At 50.5% G+C, this 20,357-nt stretch overlaps 5 protein-coding genes across 5 annotated transcripts; 3 read left to right on the top strand and 2 right to left on the bottom strand.

Moving 5' to 3' along the window:
- Window positions 1-3,722: 3,722 nt before the first annotated feature.
- On the top strand, window positions 3,723-4,212 carry VFPPC_17394 (hypothetical protein; the record flags this gene model as incomplete). The annotated part of the gene is made up of 3 exons (XM_022429107.1): window positions 3,723-3,757; window positions 3,798-3,853; window positions 3,908-4,212. The coding sequence occupies 3 exons, from the start codon at window positions 3,723-3,725 to the stop codon at window positions 4,210-4,212; spliced, it is 396 nt and encodes a 131-aa protein (XP_022285876.1).
- Window positions 4,213-6,156: 1,944 nt separating this feature from the next.
- On the top strand, window positions 6,157-7,513 carry VFPPC_12788 (fungal Zn binuclear cluster domain-containing protein; the record flags this gene model as incomplete). The annotated part of the gene is made up of 4 exons (XM_018290565.1): window positions 6,157-6,192; window positions 6,253-6,457; window positions 6,520-6,822; window positions 6,888-7,513. The coding sequence occupies 4 exons, from the start codon at window positions 6,157-6,159 to the stop codon at window positions 7,511-7,513; spliced, it is 1,170 nt and encodes a 389-aa protein (XP_018148609.1).
- Window positions 7,514-8,333: 820 nt separating this feature from the next.
- On the bottom strand, window positions 8,334-8,903 carry VFPPC_00475 (hypothetical protein; the record flags this gene model as incomplete). Its single annotated transcript, XM_022428175.1, has 3 exons — window positions 8,334-8,667; window positions 8,760-8,821; window positions 8,886-8,903. 3 exons carry the CDS (start codon window positions 8,901-8,903, stop codon window positions 8,334-8,336), a joined length of 414 nt encoding a protein of 137 aa, XP_022284673.1.
- A 3,318-nt stretch (window positions 8,904-12,221) lies between these two features.
- On the top strand, window positions 12,222-15,728 carry VFPPC_00474 (C2H2 finger domain-containing protein; the record flags this gene model as incomplete). The annotated part of the gene is made up of 1 exon (XM_018280486.1): window positions 12,222-15,728. One exon carries the CDS (start codon window positions 12,222-12,224, stop codon window positions 15,726-15,728), a length of 3,507 nt encoding a protein of 1,168 aa, XP_018148607.1.
- A 2,929-nt stretch (window positions 15,729-18,657) lies between these two features.
- Window positions 18,658-19,239, bottom strand: VFPPC_00473 (hypothetical protein; the record flags this gene model as incomplete). Its single annotated transcript, XM_018280485.1, has 1 exon — window positions 18,658-19,239. The coding sequence occupies one exon, from the start codon at window positions 19,237-19,239 to the stop codon at window positions 18,658-18,660; it is 582 nt and encodes a 193-aa protein (XP_018148606.1).
- Window positions 19,240-20,357: the final 1,118 nt, after the last annotated feature.

Genomic DNA, 20,357 nt, shown 5'->3' with positions numbered 1-20,357 from the left:
CAGTCGGATATTCTAAAGTTGGCGAAGCCACTAGCTCTAGAGTTGACTAACGTTTCTCACTCAAGCAGGTTGCTTCCTGACCGTTGTCAAACCTGGCGAGCCAACAGCCCTGCGACCCGCCAGCAAGACTCCAAGCGCGATAGGGATTGTTCGCGCACAGAATGATCTGGCAACGACCCAAAAAGCTTGGCTCCCAGATGCTTTTTCGCCGTGCTCTCAGGGACATGCCAAGGATCCAGAAGGCTCCAACATATTCCTAGTACTGAACCAACCAGGTCGACTAGGCTTGAGTAGGTCCTGGGCCGCTCCGTACCTTATGTAGGTGTGGTTTCTTGAGCAGCCAACTGGCAGTAGCTGCAAAACATGTGCTCCATTCTCTACACATGTCGTCTTGCACGGGTTTGATACCATGTCTGACCACTGCACAAGCGCGAGGAGGTACGATTGGAACTGTACGGAGTAGAGGCAAGGCGACCTCACTCTCGGAGAATAAAACTGACATCCTAGTGGTTTGGCTGGATCTTGTTGCTACAAACCTGGACCACCACCAGCAGGAGTAAGGGGAGAGCCAACCGCGCCACATCTGTGGACTACTCTGCAGGTCGCCTCGAGTAAAGAACGAGTGACATTTTCGCCCTGGAAAAGCCAAGTGCATCATGCACAGGTACGATGATGTTTGCCTGGCATCATAGACCGGGTCGAGCACGTATACAATACAACGCCGTAGCTGTCGTGTTCTTCGTCAACAAAGCAAAGTGGGTATATAATGAACCCTTGATATAGTTAAACTGGACTGAATGTGCTGGTCCAAGTGGACACCCGTCAGGAATCCGACAAGGTCTGGCATACTTGAGGCATGCAGGTCGCTCGCCTGGTTGGATCCATCCTCGGAGATGCGTCCACATACATGAAAGGCTGCATTTTGGGGTCGTTGGAGTGGATCGACCGGTGTGAGCGCTTTTTTGGTTGCTTCGAACTCAGCGACATCGCGTAGCTTGCACAGGTAAGGCATTGACAGCACAAGTGAGGCAGGCAAGGCAATGTTCACTCCTTCAGCTGGGCATGGTCTCGTCAGAGACATCGCTGGCTCACTTGCTTGAAGAGGACAGGACAAGTCGACGGCCAAACGGCAAAAGGAGTGTACGCAAGCCCTCTGGTGCCTTTTCCATTGCTCTTGTCAATGTGCTTAACAAGAACGGACGTGTGTTGGTGATTCACAATTGATCCACAGCACATGTTGTAGGAACCCCCTAGTTGTTCTTGCAGGGTGTTATGGTGTCATGCTGGTTCCATGCCATGGCATGGCAGTTGGCGGGATTTGAAGCTTCGAGAGCCGGCCAAATCGAAGCAGCACACAATTGGTGTCCGATCGTCTCAGCTACCTTCAAGGCGCGTATTTTGGTTGTACTGGGGAGAAAACCTTGCACCTGAATCATACATACGAATCAACGAGTAAGAATCGTCGTTGAAAGTTTGTCGTGGCTCCAGAGAAGCGATGCAGTTGGCGCAGTGGGTTCTTGCAAAAGAGCAGCTAGGCAGGGAATCTTTCTTAGTCCAGCACCGGCCGGGTGTACGATGTACGTACGTATGTATGTATGTATGTATGTATGTACTGTATGTAGCTGTGTCGGATCCAATTCAATATTTGGTTGTAAGTATGGAGCAGAGAGGAATGGAGTCTGGGTACGTATGATACAGGAGAGCCTGGTGCATACGTACATCCATTGATCCATACATCCATTGATACTGTACATGCTTCATCCAGAGTAAAGCACACACCTGAGAGCACCTGGTTGGTGGTACCCAGTCAGTCAGCCAGGCGTGGAGTGAAGGATGGACTCGACCCCTATCGAAAGAAAGGACCAGACTGGAACTGCAACTGGAACTGGAACTGGACCTGGACCTGGACCTGGCAAACAGGTTGACAGGATGGATGTAATGATGAATGTTTGGATGGGGCTCAATTTTGGGTTTGGTGGGCTCAACGTCCAAGTCGACTGGTCTGGTTTGGTCAAGTCTGGTGTGTCTGGTCGTTTGTCGGTTGCCCTCCCCACCTTCAAGGCTACTCTGACCATCAGATTCGCAAGAACAACCACGCCAACATTAGCGTTAGCGCAGGGCGGATGCGTCCCCCGGTTCTCCCGAACGCCCAACCCTCGACGCAGGCCTTGGCTTTGCTTCGCCCTCGACTGACTGACTGCACCATGGACGACATCTGGCACAACTGGCATATTGTCTCGTCTCGTCTGGTCTCATCTGGTCTGCTCTTGTGCAAGAACTGTTTGATTCCTTGTTGTGGACTGTGGACGTCGTTCGAATAGGAGGGAGCCAAGCGACGCCATGGCCTTGCTTGTGCATATTTGGCACACTCACTGGACGCCGAACATCACTGCCAATCGAAGCCGAAACAGTCATGGCAAGGCTTTCGAGGCACAATCACAATCCTGTGGCCGCGCCGCCCTGCCTGTCAGATCTCGGCCGAGGACGAGCAGGTGTTTGTGGCGATCTGGAGCATGCCAAGTGTGTCTGTCCTGCTTGTGCTTGCTTCATCAGCCATGGAGACTCCGCCGCGCAAAAAACTTGAAAATCTCTTGTTGCAAAGGGGCATTGTTGACTCGTGTATTCCCGGGAGCTGTGAGTAATGCTGCACCAATTCCATCATCCGATGCCACTTTGTCCACGAAGCCAATCTATAGGAGACTCCAGGGCATTATTTGAGCCTACTTCAGAACGAGCATACCAGGAATCCGAGACCACCTCGATTGTGGACTGAAAGACATTTCTGATTTGCGAAGTGCCGCTTGATGGCAGCGTCTTGCAAGCTCACACCGAAGGTAGCCCCAGCCAAACGTCACTCCATGCCGGGGCAACCTTAGGATTTTTCTCAGGTCCGCAAAACCTGGCATTGCGATCTCGTCCCAACCTTGAGAGAACATCTCCACGAACTTTCGTCGCCTCATGCTGAGCTACATGGTAACCAGCAGCCCAGATTCTGTCACAGCCACTTTCCATGCCTGACTCTCCACCCCCCAAGAAGGGGAAAATCGTGGAATGGGTAGGCCATGGGTACAATCTGAGGTGCAACCATGTGCGGACAGAACGATTGAGATCTTGCTGGGACTAGGCCTCTGGTTTGTCAGGCATTCCTGGAGCAGCCACTGCCCGTTTGGCACAGCAGCAAACCCTGGACATCTAGGCGATTACCATGGCAAAATGGAACTTGAATTGTCCAGTCGGTACTTTTTGCGACTACACTGTAAGCGACAGGCGAGCCATTGCAAAGCGACCTGCCACTATGGGCAACAGTCGAGCCACTGCCCCATCTTCTTCCATCCTGTCTTCGCGGTCCAGTTGCCTCGTGTGGCAACCCTCTTGACATGAGCAGGCGTTGGGCCAAGCATTTCGGTGCTACCCTAAGCAGGGTTAGTCTTCTGGGACCATATAGACCACATTTTCTGGCGCTAAGAACCTACCTACATGCATGCTGCAGATTAAGACCTTGGCCATGAAGGCTCAGATACTAGCCTAAAACCCGTGCTGCTGGAATTGCTGCGACGAAGCAGCCTGTGGCGGCAAAATGCGACATGAATCTCACGCCGCAGGAGGCCAGAGTCAATCCCGGACCTTCTCTCCGACACATGGACTGACCGGCGACAACATTACAGCAGTGTGAAGCCCTCGGTAGCAGATTATGCCTCAGCAAAATATCGACTAAACTTGTGATGAAACGACAAAAAGCCCGGGCCGGCTGTGGGTCGCCAACTACTCCTCATATGGTTAGCCAATGATTAAAAAAGATGGGAGAGATGGCAGGGGCCCCAGGGTGCTTCCGAGGCGCCGTCCTTGGACTCCCGCCAGGATCCACACAGTTAACTGGCCCTTGAACCTGGTTTATTCGATCTTGAAGGGACGACGAGCAGCCTTTTCACAACCTCGATTTGGCCAACAGACAGTCTACAAACAGCCTGTGGGGGAAGAAAGTGGAACGAGCACAATTCTGCACATCTTCATCCCCACACGCATATCACTGCCTGTGATCACAATGCCAATACAGAGCACTACGGAGTACGGAGGACACCCGGTGCGAATCTATCGGACCTACATCCGCGTAGGCTGTCCCAACCGGGTCCGTCGAGATATTATTCGATGGCATACGGGCCAATGCGGAAGCACGGAGTATCATGGGCTATATCAAGGCTACATTCATGGTAATGATGCAGATTGCGCCGATGTGCCGCTGCCAGATGCAACAGTTCGTTCGGTGATGTTTTGTTGCCATCGCTTTGTGTCTCCAGCCCCCAACCATCTTCCAGTCCCTTTCAGGCTAGTGGAGAGCTTCTCAACTCTGTGTTGGCGCCATCTCCCCACTAACGTGAGCGTCAGGGGGGGAGCGAGGGATTGACGATGAGATGAGAGATTGGCCACCAACGGATGAACCAGGAAGCCAATGTGTCAAACTTTCTGTGAAGCACATTCGCAGGTTACGCAGCACCGTGGTGCCATCCTTGCTCAGCGTCGCTCTTGTCCGGGGGCCCTCATGCTCATGCTCGTGCTCATGCAACCAACACACGCCAGCCTCACACTCTTACATCAATTGTCATGAACTCCAACATTGAACGGAGCACACTAGATATGGGAACAGAGTTGCGTCTGCCAGGGGCTCCACCAACGCTGATCGGAAGTACCTCAACGTTCCCCACCAAGATACGCCAGTTATTCCTAGGTTAGAAGTGAGATATACGGAAGTTCCAGGTCTTATGAAGGCTTTGATTGTCGAATTGTGGACGCGGTATGGACCTGCATGCCGAAGACAAGCATGTAGAAAGACTAGACACTTTGTCCATTTTGACGTCGGGCTGATTGTTATCGCCGGTCACCTGGTAGGCAACCTCATATGATGCCTTTCTTTCTCAGGGGCCATTTGCTACTTCATCTTAAAATATCTCTCGCCCCCGCCCATCAGAGTTCCATCAGAGAGTCAATACTTGCCGCCACTCGCAAGCCCGTTAGATCTGGCCAAAGTGAGCTGAGGCACCTATCCGACTGACAGAGCAAGCAAACGAGCAACATATTTCTTCGACTGTGGCCAATCTGCGACGGTCCTACTTGTTTCCCTACACACTCAGGAAAGGGAGCGCCTTATTAGCTAGCCCATGTATTGGCTCTGATTTACCTACCACTTCCTCTGATTTGAATTGGACCCTGAATTATTACACTTCCCATGGTCCCTTCTTCGACCGAGCCTGGCCCCCAAACACTGATGGAATAGAAACCGTACTGGTAGAGAAGCCTGACTCGGAGTGACAGGCTGCTTCGGTTTGAGGATTTCGTTGCCACCCTGGCAATCCACGCCGCGTCTCCAAAGTCCACAGGAAAAGAAAAGGAAACACAGTCAGACGAGGCCCAATGAGAGACATCCTGCCATTCTCTCTCCTCTGAGCCCGACACAAAGAGGTCACCACCTTCCCTTCTGTCACTTAATATCAGGTCTGTTAGGGCTCGATGCTCTGAAAGCTGCATACAACCCTTTCAGTTCGTACGGACGTTGTATCAGGGCCACCTAGCGACTTGATCAATTATTCTCTCCCAGGTCCAGATTGTGGCGGATATACCAAGCCATTGGCTGTCCGATATACGGGACTACGGCCGTCGATTCTATCAATCTCTTTCTTCAACTTTCTCTGACAACGACAGAACTCCATATTGGGGACCGCTCTTATCCATAGAGGTGTCGCGGCAATTTAATCGGCATTGCACATATTGTAACAACGTATTCTACAGCGGCTATTTCGTTTGCTTTCGGCGGAATTCGCTCATTTGCAGGCATATAGACGACCATTCTGCATAATTCTAATCGTCGGCCGCACGAATCGCATTGAATTATCGCAACAGTCTCCAAACGGATCAGCCCGGGGCCTTTGAATATTCCTAAATTTGTATCTCTGGAGCCATCGACGCGAGAAACCAATACAGAAGAATAACCTGAGTGGATCGGGGATCATTTGCGGACGGTTAAACGAATCAAAGCACGCTAGCTACGACATCTCGTGTATATCCCGATACAAATCCTTTCCATGGCCACTTCTTAACCACTTTCATCTCATACAACACCTCGGTTTCGTGGAAGATAAGCACCGAAGCCCTGTCCGCCGAGCAATGGCACATCATCTCACGGAGCCTTCAGCAGATCAAGTGAGTACCCTCTACTTTCCACAAGACTGTTTTCGTGATGGTGACTGACACGTAGTGCAGCCTCTGCAGCCTCGAAAAGAAAGCTACAAGACAAAAATGGGTTCCCCAGAGCGACCCAAAAGCCCAAATGCGCTGCTGAAGAGATCCTTTAGCACCCCAGATACGGCACAATTACAGAAGCAGGCATCAGACGATTCTCAACATTCGTCTACGGGCGAGAAGAAGCGAAACAAGCTTGGATATCACAGAACCTCCATTGCCTGTAGTAAGTCTTCGTTCGACATCTGGGAAATTGAACTTGCCTGTTTGCTGATATCCTATTTGAAGGCCACTGTCGGCGAAGAAAAATACGTTGCATTGCATCTCCTGATGTTCCCAATCGATGCGTGAACTGTATTCGATTGAAAAAAGAGTGCAGCTTTTATCCTGTTGATCAACAGCCGGGAACAGACACACGCCCCAAAGCCCCGTCGCGCCAAACAGGCGGCCCAACTGCATCATCTGCTTCGTCCTCTCCAGCCGTTGGCACTGGCAGCCCAGCGGGCACTCCCTCGGCGGTGATGGGAAGCGGCATTAACATGACCGGCAGCCATGGTCCAAACACCGACTATTTCTCATCTGATGCTAGCGGTAGGCACCCAGTCGTTTTTGAGAGAGTCACTGATTTTCCTCACTAACGCTCTTTCCATACGCAGTCTCCCCCAATGGTATACCCGCCAGCAACCAATATACCTTCTCAAACCAGCCTACGTCAGGTTGGGTACCAACAGGCTCGACAAACGTTTCGAAACCCGAAGACATGGCACCAGTCCCATGGCACGCGTATCCAACGGAATCGCCCATGAGTGGCCAATTTTCTCCGTACACGCAGACATCCACTGCCTCAGTTACTTGGACATCTGGAACGTCCGAAGCTGGGTCGCACGATGAAATGGCATGGGGAGAGTTTCCAACGCCAATGAGATCGCTGTCATACAGCGGCGAAAGCACCGGCAGCCATCCGCAGGCATCATTCATGCCAATAGCCCAGCCGCAACCATACGAGCGTCGACAGTCCAACTTTTCGGACGTGTATCCCCCTTTTCCAACGAACATGGCTGGTGGAAACCCAATCGCGAGCAACCCACCACAGATGGTAACTGGTGCACCATTCGCATCAGGCGTAAACCCATGGCAGTCACAACAGCTTCTTGCGACTCAGGGTTCTGCTGCGGATTGGCAATATGGCACAACGGATGGAACTCAAGCAATGATAATGGAGGATCAAAGAGCAGCACCAGGGGTCACACAAGCTCCATCTGGTATATACTACTCCACCTGAGTTTGATTTGGTGGAGTCCGATATTAGCTCTAAAGCTGAACAAGCGGCACGAAATTCGCGATACGCTTTATGGCACGCGGATTTTCTACTCCTCCAGTAATCAAAACGCATGTTGCCAGGGACAGAGCATGGTTGGCCATGTATAAACCTATTGATGGTACTGCGATAAAACATGCTATATCGGCCAAAGGCGACTTCCTCTTGGAGATGGGATGGGTCAACCTGCTTTGGCCCAGTGTAACGGTCAAAACTTTGCATTATTTCGAATGAAAAGTTCGTCATTTTTTTTTTTTCATTAGTGCAGCCAGTTGACGCTGCCGTGACGCAGAATGATGGTGTCACGGACGCGATGTAGTTTTGCATAAGACGCTAATTCTGGGAATCGAAGAAATTAGGGCATCAAAACATGATTTTATATATAGGCAAACATTGTGGGAGGACATTTAGCCAGAGAAAAAGGTAGAGTGAGCATTTAGCACTGTGGGGAGGGTGGGACGCCGGCTAAACAACTTTGCTGTGTTACCAACGGATGAACGGCCTCTAAAGTACATATTACGTTTTATTGGGACAAAGGGAATGGGGTTTTGATCTTTAGAAGTGTTTCGAGTAGAATACTTTAAACGGCGTTCGGTCATTCATTACGATACAGAATAGCTATGCTGGAAAATATACATTGTACGGACGAGAAGATCTTCCCTCGACATCAACTTCTGCTCAGAACCCAAACCCTGCATAAAAGTATAACATAAATTGAACTCCAAATTTCATGTCTACCTAGATACCTAGGAAGAAAGAAAACAACCCCAGCACCTATTGTCACTCACGAAACCAGCCGCCAGGTCAACACAACGAGCGTGATGTATGCCCCTAAACTCAGACCCGTCATAAGCAACACTGTATCACCACTTGTCTTAAATTTCTTCTTGACGGTACCATCGGGGGATTCGGCACTGAAAAATTGTCTGTTCCCCTGGTACCGACGATACATTGCTACAAGCAACACGGCAGCGCCATAGACGGCAAAGAGAGCGCCAATGGCATAAAACTCCTCGGTGAAAATCTTCACAATAACAAGGGCAAAAGAGAACTGTCCGAGTGCAGTGCGCATGTACGCACCTTCAAAGGTACGTTGTGCTGCGCGAACTTCAACAAGTCTATGATAGCATTCATGCCCAATCAGTGCTGTACATGTTTTGTCTGCCATTGCCATGTAGTTCGGGGAGGGTGCAGCATGACTCACTCCTGCGACGTCAGAACGACAGATCGCGCTCTGTGAAGGCGTAGATGCAGGTGCTCTTCGGGGTGTGGCTGCATGAGTTCGAAGGGAAATCAGCCTTGGGTGTTCGCGGTGAGAAGGGAGCTGCTGACAGGCCAGCCTTACCTGGAACATGGTTTATCGCTGGTTCGACCCGGGGCTATCCTCGTTCCTGCATGTGTCGTTCAAGCAGTGAGTTCATTCACAGGCACGCCAGGTCAAGGGAGTACAACAGCTGCAGGAGTTGATCAACATCTCGCAACTTTGAAGTCGTAGGTGTACCAGGTGTGTTGGAGCATATCTCGGATGAGGTCCGTTTTGAAGGTTATGACGTGAGAACTGTCGTGGCCATTTTAGGTTTAGCGTGTTTTGGACTTCAGATGTCAACCGCACCTGCCTCAGCTCACATCTCATCACGTGGACAGACGAAATCATCTTGTCTGCCAGCATTGCAAGTCTGAAAAGAGATATTATCGTTCAATTCTCATCGTAAAGGTTCCGTTAGTTGCTACGTGCAGTTTCATGATTCGGTTTAGAATTACAACTTCCCAGCATCACTCCCCTGCCCTCGGCAGATGTTCGAGTGAACGCTGAGGTGGCACATGCTTTGCACGAAAGGGCATACCCTGGAGGCAGCCAGCGGATTTGAAAGCAAACTTACAACCACCACCAAAACGCCAAAGTCATCGATTGTGCCGCGCCTCGAGGACGCCTGAGATGAAAACGCCTGAGCCATCATTGTTCGGCACGCGCCGTTAGGGCTGGACGCGTGGGAGCTTGAATGCAGACTTGGGTATTGTGTGGGTGTGTCGACCAGTCGTGGTGTTTTCAAGACCGAAAGGTTGCAGATGCACTAAACCCTCGCCAAACAAATCGCACACCTCTGTTCTTCACAGATTTGGGGGCCGAACATCAAAGACCATTTCAATGCTTGGGTTTTGATGAGTTGAAGTGCAAGTCATTACCGATGTGGGCAGTGCAACTTTCAAGGATGGTGGGGAGTTCTCTCGCTTTCGATTCAGCCGCAACGCGATAAATGGCAAGGGTGCCATCAAAATCAACCAGTTCAACAGTGACAATTTTCGACGGTGGCGCCACCGCGGAGAACGGCAATTCTGCGATCGCCAGACATTTTTGCTACGGACCCAGGAAAGGGAATCCTATCGCCTTAAACACATGAAACCTGCCATGCACACGAAGTGTTACAGTGATCATGACCGCAATGAGCCAAGCCAATATGAGCAAAGCGGATCAGGTTTACCCGAGGTCGATTTTTAGAGACGGCCACTTGGCAGTTGATTCTCGTAGCTCACTCAAAAGTGCCTTCATACGAAGGATCCTTGCGACACGCTTTGTCAAGAAGACGGCGGAATAACCAGTGATTGGATGTTCAGACCTGAAAAATTGTCATTGTACAGCATAGCAAACTCTCGAGATATACGACGGAAGAATAGGATTCAAGCGCTTATGTTTTTTTTGGGAAATGATCTCGGCGAACTTTGTTCACGTATCAGTATGAGTTGGAGATGGCGTGAGGCATTACAAGCATCTGTCCTGCAAGATGGTATCAAAAACGCCTTACGGTCGTGGAGAAACCTGATGATAAATGGGGCATACCTGAAGCTATCAACTTGAGACCGGGGGAGTTTTGCTCGAGCATCAGCCAGACCGACCGATGGCCTATGCATTCTAGGCGCGGGAAACGACCAAACACTCCCTCTGAGGACCACGCCCTAGTTACTGTGCAATCAAAGGAGGCTGGTGCATGTCTCCTGTCCAACTGAAGTGGCTTCTCCCTGCGAGGCTTTCTGATGGAAGGCGAGGCGGACTGGTGCCAGATTCAGCCCCATGGCTTCGAAATGTTGAGTGAGGGAGCCACTTGGGACACCAGCTCCAGCCCCAGTTTACCCCCGGCCGGCTTTGAATCGGCAACGCCAGCACAACTGCTCCATATGCATGAGGAAGAATCAAGATGCGGAGCACTCTTGAGACATCGCGGCAGAAGTGGACAATCACCGTACCCTTGAAAGTAGATTTGGGCAGCCGTTTGTGGAAGACACCCCCAGCACACCAACAGACCGTTCTAGGAGCCTTCGATTCACCAAGGCCAATTACCTGCCGCCACCATTGCTTGTTGGACCGAGAGGTTGCAAGAATGCCCTGTCTCGTCGACCCCCCCGTCTCTGAGACTTCTGGTGGCTGTTGACAGAGCTGGTATTGCAGAATGGTAGAAGCAATGGATGACCGTCTCCAAAGAACATGGAATGAGTGACATCAGTTGTCAGCCATTGGTTTGACGAGGACGGTGGAGTCTTAGGCAGTGCAACGTCCCTACTCTAAGGCTGAACGGACACACAAAGATTCAGTTTCCATGCTCCATACATACCATGGAGCAGATTCGACCTTCTTCCATTTTGGGTTCTGCCAATGTTCAAGACAGGCACAAGCTAAGTCAATGGTTGCCCACCTTGTGGTCAAGGGAATACCCCACCATGGCGGTGCCACTCAGGATCTACTGGTGTGTCTGGCGTTCTGAATGCCACCATGGGAGGGAACCCAGTTTGCCCAGCTGGCACTCGCTCATTCCCCTTGTCAATGATGGACCTGATATTGGCGACGAGCATGATCAATGAAAAGATGAAAGGCAACAGAGACCTAGGGAAAAGGGCTGCTTAAGTCTACTGTTCCAAAGACGAAGAGAATGCCACTCTGGAGGTGTCTCGCTTTCAAGTTTCGTTTCGCCGCCCAGCTGTCAATTACTCTAATTGACTTCCAATGCTCCCTCGGAAGATTTTGGGTTGAAGTCAAAAGGCTGCCTTGTTGCTGCCCACCTGGCGGACCGTTGTTGCGTCGCGCAGCCACACTTTGAAATGACCCTTCTGCAACCACACATATGCTGCCTTACCCGAGTTCCTGGGGTCCAGTCTGTTTCTGCAAATGCAATACACTTGCTCCTCTTCTGTCGATACTGGCAAACAAAGCATCTAGCTGGCGGACTAGCAGGGGCACGGTGACACCTTTCCTAGTACGAGCAATAAGCGCCTGCTGAGCCGCTCCGCACCGTCTCCATCCCACGCGCGAGGCCTGCCACCTTCGCCGCGCTTCTCAACTTCAGCCCTCGCACCTCTTTTCTGCCTGGCAGACCAGGTCCCTCTTCGAACACACCTCTGTCTGCTTTTCGAGCACATATTGCCTTCTCTCGCTCTTTGCGCGCATATTACTTGGGAAATCCCGGCCAGTACTGGAAACACCCCTTGCTGACCATCTTCCAGTAGCCTTGAGCGATTACCGTTGGCACAGCCAGGAATATGAACCCCTGCCAGTGACTTCATCCACACAGACATCCATCAACCCGCAGTTGGACTCATCAGGTCTACTTTTTGCTGCCTTGCATCTGATATATATCTTCTATCGTCGCTCATCGGGGCCGCTCCCCCTTCTACTGGCGTCATAATGGCTTCAAGCTCTGTTGAGGCGCCTGGATCTTTGCGAAGTCAAGGCTCTGAACCCCGCAGTACTCAATCTTCAGCTGCCAGCCAACAACCTTTGTCTCAAGCAGCAGATCCCTTCAATTTGTCGCTCGGCCAAGACGAAACCTCATCTCCTGTCGAGCATATCGAGACTCCTGCTGGTTCGAATGCGACTCTGAGCCACTATCAATCTAGTGACTTTAGCGATCTCGAAGACGACCCATTCTTTGGTGCCGACTTCAACAATATAGACCCCGCGACGCCATCCTTTCTGGATGAGGCCACATGGGACCAGACTGACTTCTCTGTGGATAACCTCCCAATAACTGAATCACACCATGAATCGGCAGATGGCTCGTCTTACCCTTTGACGCCTACACATACCGCCTCTATTCACACAACGTCACCGAGAAGTGATCGCAAGGACCTCGGTACAACTATCACTTCCGGAACAATCCCGAATTCAATCTCGCCGCAACAACTTCAGCGGCCCTTAAAGCCTAGTGTCCTTGTTGACTCATCCACAATTACTCCTAGCCACAGTAGTAGTAATAGGACGAGCGAGGACGGCCTTGCGCCCGCGCTCGTGACCATGCATCCCCAGAGCCCAAGAGTGACTGTTTCGGTCTGGGACAAGGACGATGATGCTCCTATCCACACTATTGAGCGTACCCTGGAAGACAGCCCTAGAACGGTTCGTGGAGGCATTCACTCTGCGGGCGACCTGATCACTACCGCCCGTGACCAAGATTTGATGTCTGGACACCGGGATTCTTTGGATCGCTGGGACCAGGAGCAGGCGGCGTCAAGACGAGCAGGGCTTGATCCTAGAAATCGCCCGTCTGATGAAATACCTAGTATCAACCAAATTGCTTCTCAAAGGAAAACTGACGAACGAAATCAAGATGTCGGGCGATGGTTGTCTGATAATCTTGATGATGTATCTGCTCCGTTGGAGAAATCTGCCGAGGAGATACAAGCCATAGATCACATGAGGTCTGACGACAATGAAATTCCTTTCGGACGGCTTACCGAGAATCGTTTGGTGCCTGGGGTGCCCTATATCGGTGGCCCTGGAGGCGAGATGTCTGATGCTGATCGGGAAATCCTTTTGTCGTCTCGAGGCTTTGGAGACTCTCCTACGCTTCATGAAATTCAAATGGGCGATCACGGAAGATACCAACCAGAATCCTCACAGGCCGCCATGGCAAGATTTGAGAGGCTGTGTCGCGACAATGATTCCATCATTTCGAGGTCCGCGACCTGGGGCACTCGTCGACGAAGTTTCCCAAGCGTAATTGATGTCGAAGGTGTAACCAGCGGAAACTTTCTGAAAAAGCTGTCTATCAGCCGTGGTAGCGGAGAGAAGACTAGCCGGCCTGGCAATTTCCTCCGGGATCTTCGGGGCCTGGTAAGACGCACCAGCACGAACCAATTGCGAAAACGATCAAGAAGTCGCTCTCGCGGTCGCTCTGGCAGCCAAGCAGACGCACCATACGAAGAGGAAGCCGGACAACAGATTAAACGGGAAAGCACACCACACTTGTCACCGCCATTGGGGTCGACGGGAAGTGGCAAGAAACCAACACCTAGCATTAACACAACACTGGCATCCATGGGCCAAAATTTTGCGTCCATGTGGACCGGCCATGCTCGAAGCGGCTCTATTAGCGGACCATCTCCGATTGCCTCCCCTAGGGCGTCTCTTGGTAGTTTGAGCGTAAAGAATTCGCTCCGAAGACCACGGAGTAAATCTGAAATCCCCAAGCCTACCGGAAGTGCAGCTGCCATGGAAAGTACGTCTAGCCTTGTTGATATGTGGCGCAAGTCTGGTGGCCCTCCAGTAGCTCCTGTTAGTAGAGTTAACCAAGCTCACGCTGCTGACGACGACGATGACGACGACGAGGATGATCTCTACGAGGATAACGATATGAGAGCGAACCCGAATATCATTGATGATATTACGCCGAACTTTGCTGGCTTCCAGCAACATGTCATGACCCTGAACCCAGGGCTGGAAGATGCTTACGGGTACTTGGTTGACCGTATCGCTCATCAACAAATTATCAGATACAAGCATTTACTCAACGCCAAAGTCAAGCACCTCGGATTGGGCGCCAACTGTCCCTGTGGCTCGCTGTGCATGGCACTTGGCGGGTCTGCAAACATTCTTGATCAAAAAGGCGATCCAAAAGGGTTAGATCCTCTGTCGGCTGGTATAGAGGATGACGAGGGCATGCCTACAGAGGGCGCGATCATCCAAGACAGCTTCCCGCAGGATATCCCCATGCCTCCGACTCAGTATCTACCAGCAGAGTTTGAGTGTCAGCTTTGCTATCAGAGGAAAAAGTTCCAGAAGCCATCCGACTGGACTAAGCACGTTCACGAGGATGTGCAACCATTTACCTGCACTTGGGACAAATGCCGAGATCCAAAAATCTTCAAGCGCAAAGCTGATTGGGTTCGACACGAAAATGAAGGTCATCGGCACCTAGAGTGGTGGACTTGCGATGTTGATGACTGTCGGCATACCTGTTACCGCAGGGACAACTTCCTTCAGCATCTGGTGCGCGAACACAAGTTTTTGGAGCCCAAGGTAAAGACGAAGGCTGCAATGAAGCGTGCCGGAGGGATGGATGCGACGTGGCAAAAGGTTGAGCAGTGTCACATTGAGACTACGGCTCGACCTCAAGATGAACCATGCCGATTCTGTGGGAAAACTTTCCCAACATGGAAGAAGCTCACAGTCCACTTGGCGAAGCATATGGAGCAAATATCTCTTCCCGTATTGCGACTGGTGGCTGCCAAAGCAAAGGAATTGGCTGCCGATACCATCATCAGCCCAGTACAAGATCCCCCACCACGACAAACCATACCTCTGCCCATGAACCAAACTACACCTTCGGTACAGTTTCCTGGTGCACAGCATATGCAGCAGCACCCAGGACAACAGCAGCTTCGAAATAATTACAACCATCAAACTTTGGGTTATCAGTCGCCAAGCTCTTTCATGTATCCTGTCATGCCTCCTGGTCAATTTCAACAACAACTCTATCCGCAGCAGTTTGACAATATTGGACAGAGTCTTCAGTCAAACATGGGTGTTGGGCAGATGAACCAGGGATATGATACCAACCAAAGGCTGCAAAGCATGCAGGGCAACCAAGCTGGAGATTACTTGCCATCGAACAATAACTTTATGGCCATGTCGGACAATGATGTAGAGCCATTCCCGCAACTAGGTATGAATGCTCTCGGACTACAAAATGTTGGAGATGTGCAAATGGGAGGTCAACTTGGTGGCCAGATTGGTTTTGATCCAATGATGGATCCCTCCAGCGTGAATGGAAGCCCGTTTAGTGGTCACGAATCGCTGTCGACGTATTCCCACTCGCCGCACCTGAATGCTTCAACGAACAACCAAGAACAACCACAGCATAATCAACAAGGGCAACAGCAGCAGTGGGACGAGCGCCGCCTTTTTCTCTAGGGGATTATAGAACTTCTGGAAGCGACGAACGGCGCCCACTAGGAATGTTGAATGCCCAGATTTTACGCTCTTCTCTTCGTTATCCGGCCGCCTAAGGGTTGGTCAACTATATTTGCACATACAATTTTCTTTTTTGTTGCAACGAGCGAGATTTCATATTCGGTAACGAGACAAATGTGTGGCTTTTTTTTTCTTCTTATTTTCCGTGGGGAGCAGGGGAGCACGCATTGTTGATTGGGTTTGAAATTCAAGACGCTTACGCATGTAACGGGCTTATACGACACACTGTCATGCGCCATTTTAGCGTCTGGTTATGAATTTTGCAGACGCTGGGTGTCCCGAACGAGATAAGCATTTTATCTTGGGCGGGATTGACTGGAAAGAAGGTCCTTGCATAGATATTTGTGGACTCTGCCTGTTTGGCGTGTTCATTTCCGTCCTTCGCCGTGGTGGCAATAGATGTATATTTCGTTTTGTTTTGGTCACGGACCATGAAGGCCACCGCAAAACTGCGAGACCTCTTATATTTTTTTTAACCAATTCAATAAAGAAAGACGAAAATTTTTGTTCCACCTAAACAACTTGGCGATGCTTGAACGATCGTAGTTGTGTCCCCAACCACTGCAAACTTGTGGGTTGCCTACGTCCAAGTGTATACTGATGGATGTCAATACAACATCGTTCACAATGTGATATGTAATAACTTTTACTCGGGTAAATACTCCAACCTCCCACTGTACTTGGATGTATAGAACTTTAAGGCTCCTATTATTAGTCGATGTATTATGGAGATCTGGGGTGTAAGCGTGAGATGGCTTGTGGCTGTGGTCATGTAAACCGGTTTTTGTGAGCACTTTATGTCTTGAAATGCTGGGATATCCCTCCTGCGCAAACACGAGGTCGGTGGTCGTCGCTGTCTAGTCAGGTAAGGGGAAAGAGAGCTTGAACTTTGGAGAATGCCCAGTGGGACCACTTTGCATACTTGGCAGGGACCCAAAATGAGACGGCTGGTTATCAAAAACAAGCTGGAATGAATGAGATGAGATAAGATACAAGCGTAAGTTTAGCAGCCAGTGATGCAGCTTGCCAGCTCTCCCTGTACTGGACCAGGCTCGCTAGCAGGGAACAGAGTTCGAGATGCTGCGCTGTGTTACCGTGGCGGGTTCCTGTTTTCTAACAAAGGCTCCACGAAGATTTGGGACAAATGATACATTGTTAAATAAGACAAGGACGAAGGACTCGCTAACGGCACGGTTTGACGTTGTTGCGAGTCTTCATAAATTATGGCGTGGGATCGTGTACTAGACTCTGGCTGGGGTCGCTGTCTGAAATGAGCAAATCAGCCGGTTATCCACACTGTTTATGTACACTAACTGGGCGCTATCCAAAGCAGCTACTGACTGAGATGCGATTGAGTTGAAAAAGACGTTGTGATCGACGGATGGGATGAACCGAAAAACAAGAAACAAAAGCAGTGCTCGTATCAAAGTACTTACTACTGTGTTGTTCCCGTGTCACCTTGCAGCATGTGCTGGAGCCTGACAATGCTATATCATGTCGTTGGAGCACCCGCTGGGATGGGGACGGTGTGGCTGGTTTGGCTCAGAAATCAAGGCACCAGCAAGGATGAGTGGGCCAAGGCGAAAGAACGGTGAAAGTGACAATGCCTGGAATAGATCAGAACCAGTAACCGACATTATTAGGCCCAAGTATCCATGCGATCTGCATCGCAGTGGGTAGGCTTGCAGAGCCATGTACTCAAGGACAGTCTCTAAAAGGTGCCTAACGATGAGTGTGCTGGATTCACATGGCATCCCTTGAGAGACCTTATGGCTTGTTGGAAGTATTATTTGGAAGAGATGTTCCTGCATGGTGGTGCATAAACGAACGAGACATGTTTGGCACAGAGGCTGTGCTATGAATGATGCAGAAAGTGGTGTCATCAATACACCACGAATTGCCAGAGTACGCCCAGCATACGTACCTAGGTACGTTGTACAGACGACGTCGTCACTTTTGAACCCCGTCAACCGAGACAGGTCAAGTATGCTGTGGAACATATCGGTATCTGAACTTCGAACACTGTGAGGATCCAGGCCACTTCTCGAAGACGTTCTGATGGAAATCGGAGGGGAATCTAATAGACGCCATACACTTCAGCTGAAGCCTGGCCCAGGAAAAGTCTTGGTTGTCTACTCCGTACTAAAGATCCTATGTTCTGCTCCCAGCGAGATTTGGGATGAGGGTTCAAGCACATGGGGCGAATCAACACCAAAGAATAAGACGGTGATGATCCAGAGCCCAAATGAGGTTGGCTGAGAGGTCGAAAATAGAAGTCTAGGACCTCAGCGTATCGCGTAGCATTAGTGTCCAGACATGTGGCTGGCAATCAGTCTCGTTTGCCGCTGCGGTGGTGGATACTGAGAGTCAGTTCTGCAGCTGCCTGACCAGCATGATGCGTCTGGCAGCCAGTGGATGCTCTCACGAAATGCTCATTGTTGGAAGGTGGGCTTTGTTGCTATTGTTTGGGTCTGGTGTGGTTTCAAGTGTCACACCCAGATCGACCTTGCAGCCAATGGAGAACCAGAAAGAAGGGTCTCAATTGGACGGCTTAATTGGAACCCTGATGTGGCTTGTTTCCAAAAGAGCCGCAGAGCCACAGGGGCGGGCAGGATGTCGCTGCTTGGAACATTGTGAGGCAGCCAGCAGATCTGACAAAAACAAAGGAATAAGGAAGGGCAGTGCAGTCTGGTACCCAACAGGCGCCTGGAGTACCAAACAGGACAGTATTGCACGGAGTCAAGTGGTAAAGCACTCCGTACTTTATTATGGATGCTTGTTTGTGCCCTGTTTTGGACACCCAGACATGCAATAATAATCGATGCTGGGAGATGCCCCTGGAGCCATGTGGAGGGGATGGTAACCGATATCAACAGGTTTTATCAAGTGCCACAACGAGGCGAGACATGACTGTCAAAATTCTGGGATGATGGCAGCCCCTGAAGCTCCAGGCCCCGGCTTTCCAACCGTGCCCTGACTTCTGCAAAATGTTGGGTCCGCAGCACCGGCCGGTAGCACCAGAACTAATTCCGGTAGTGAGTTGGCAGTCAACTGAGCGGAGGGCTGGTGAGAAGTCGAGGCACCGCCGAGCCCAGGGAGCTGAGCTGGTGGTCAAATGCCCAGATACTATGGCTGGGCAAGACCGGATATGACTTTCATGGCTTCTTGCCAGCCTAGCAACCTTGAAGACCAAGTTTTGCCGCCAACCTGGCGTCTGCATGTCGCATGTCTGGCCATCCATGAACCAGTCGTTGCAACCCCCTGTTACTCGTTTTGATTGGCTTGTCAAAAGTAGCCTCGACGTCTTCGGGTCTTTGCTGCAGCCTTCCCGGCGTTTGGGGCCTTCTGGTGGACTCGTTGGTGGACCATTGGAGCAAGGAGGGAGAAAGGAGGGAATCACTGAGGTTGAGGACTCAGCGACCCAGCTTCTGATGCCCATTCGGCGTTTCATATCTCCTTCGTCAGTTAGTTCATTTTTAGTCAAGTGACTTTGTGTTGAGTGAATGGGAACACATTTCTTGAATTTGAATTGATGAACTCACATCTATTGCAGATGACTAGGTTGGCCTTGGATCAGCCCCGGCATCTTGATTAGAAGGTCCCCCCTGCCCATGTCTGTGCCCATACCCGTCCAAGTTACAAGTAGACAGACTTGGCACGCTTACTGTGCCCCATTGCACTCCCTGCTTGGATGTACTTGAGTACTTCGTATACATGTATTGTGCAAATGGAACATGGAAAGGTGAGGGAGGTCTGTAGTCGGTTTTCTGCTGGCCCAAGCAAACCTTGCTCCTGATCAAGTGCAAGTGGTTCGCGCCTTCCATTTCAATGCTCGTGTACATGTACGGAGTAAAACAGCCATACTCCGTGCTTGGTCCACAACCTTTCCCTCCTCATCAGCCTTCTTACTCTCTCCAACTACCCATTGCTTCCTGTACTGCGTGCTTTTTTTTTTTTTTTTGCATTCGTTTTTAAAAATCTGCTATTTAGCTCTATCATTCGTTAAGGAGAAAGCTTGGTGCAAAAAGACACAACACAACACCTCGCTCCTCCCCAGCTCTCGATCTCGCTTTTTGCTTTGGCAACATCACCTCCTCAACACCACTTGACTTGTATGCGTTTCAGGTCCGCCCCTTGTTCGAGTTACCGCCACCTACCAACATCGCCATTGCGGCCATCATCCCGACCACAGATACCGGCCGTATTTTCTCGCGACCTTCGAGCGAACCTTCTCTCTTTAACAACCTAACTTGTGCCTGGCGAAGCTGTGAATAAGCCCGAGGGCTCATACCTCCGTGTGATTTCACTTTCTTTTGTTTACTCTTTCACATATTTCAATTCTATCCAGGTTGATCCTTGGCCGCTTTCAATCTTCATCGCCGCTGGACGCACTTTTTATGATTTCACTTCGAATTACCACGACCTGAAAGGATCTTTGTTCGATATTTTGACTTGTTCACTCTCCCTAATACGGTCATTTGCCATCAACATCCGCAACCCTGATCTAAGAAGAAATACCTCTGGCTAAGAAACTATACGTGAAACCGATCCCTAAACGTCTTTGTCTAT

The sequence above is a fragment of the Pochonia chlamydosporia genome, chromosome 1 (genome assembly GCF_001653235.2).
Source record: "Pochonia chlamydosporia 170 chromosome 1, whole genome shotgun sequence".
NCBI lineage: Eukaryota > Fungi > Ascomycota > Sordariomycetes > Hypocreales > Clavicipitaceae > Pochonia > Pochonia chlamydosporia.
Note: the sequence above shows the minus strand (reverse complement) of the source record. Positions and strands in the feature narration are given on the sequence as shown.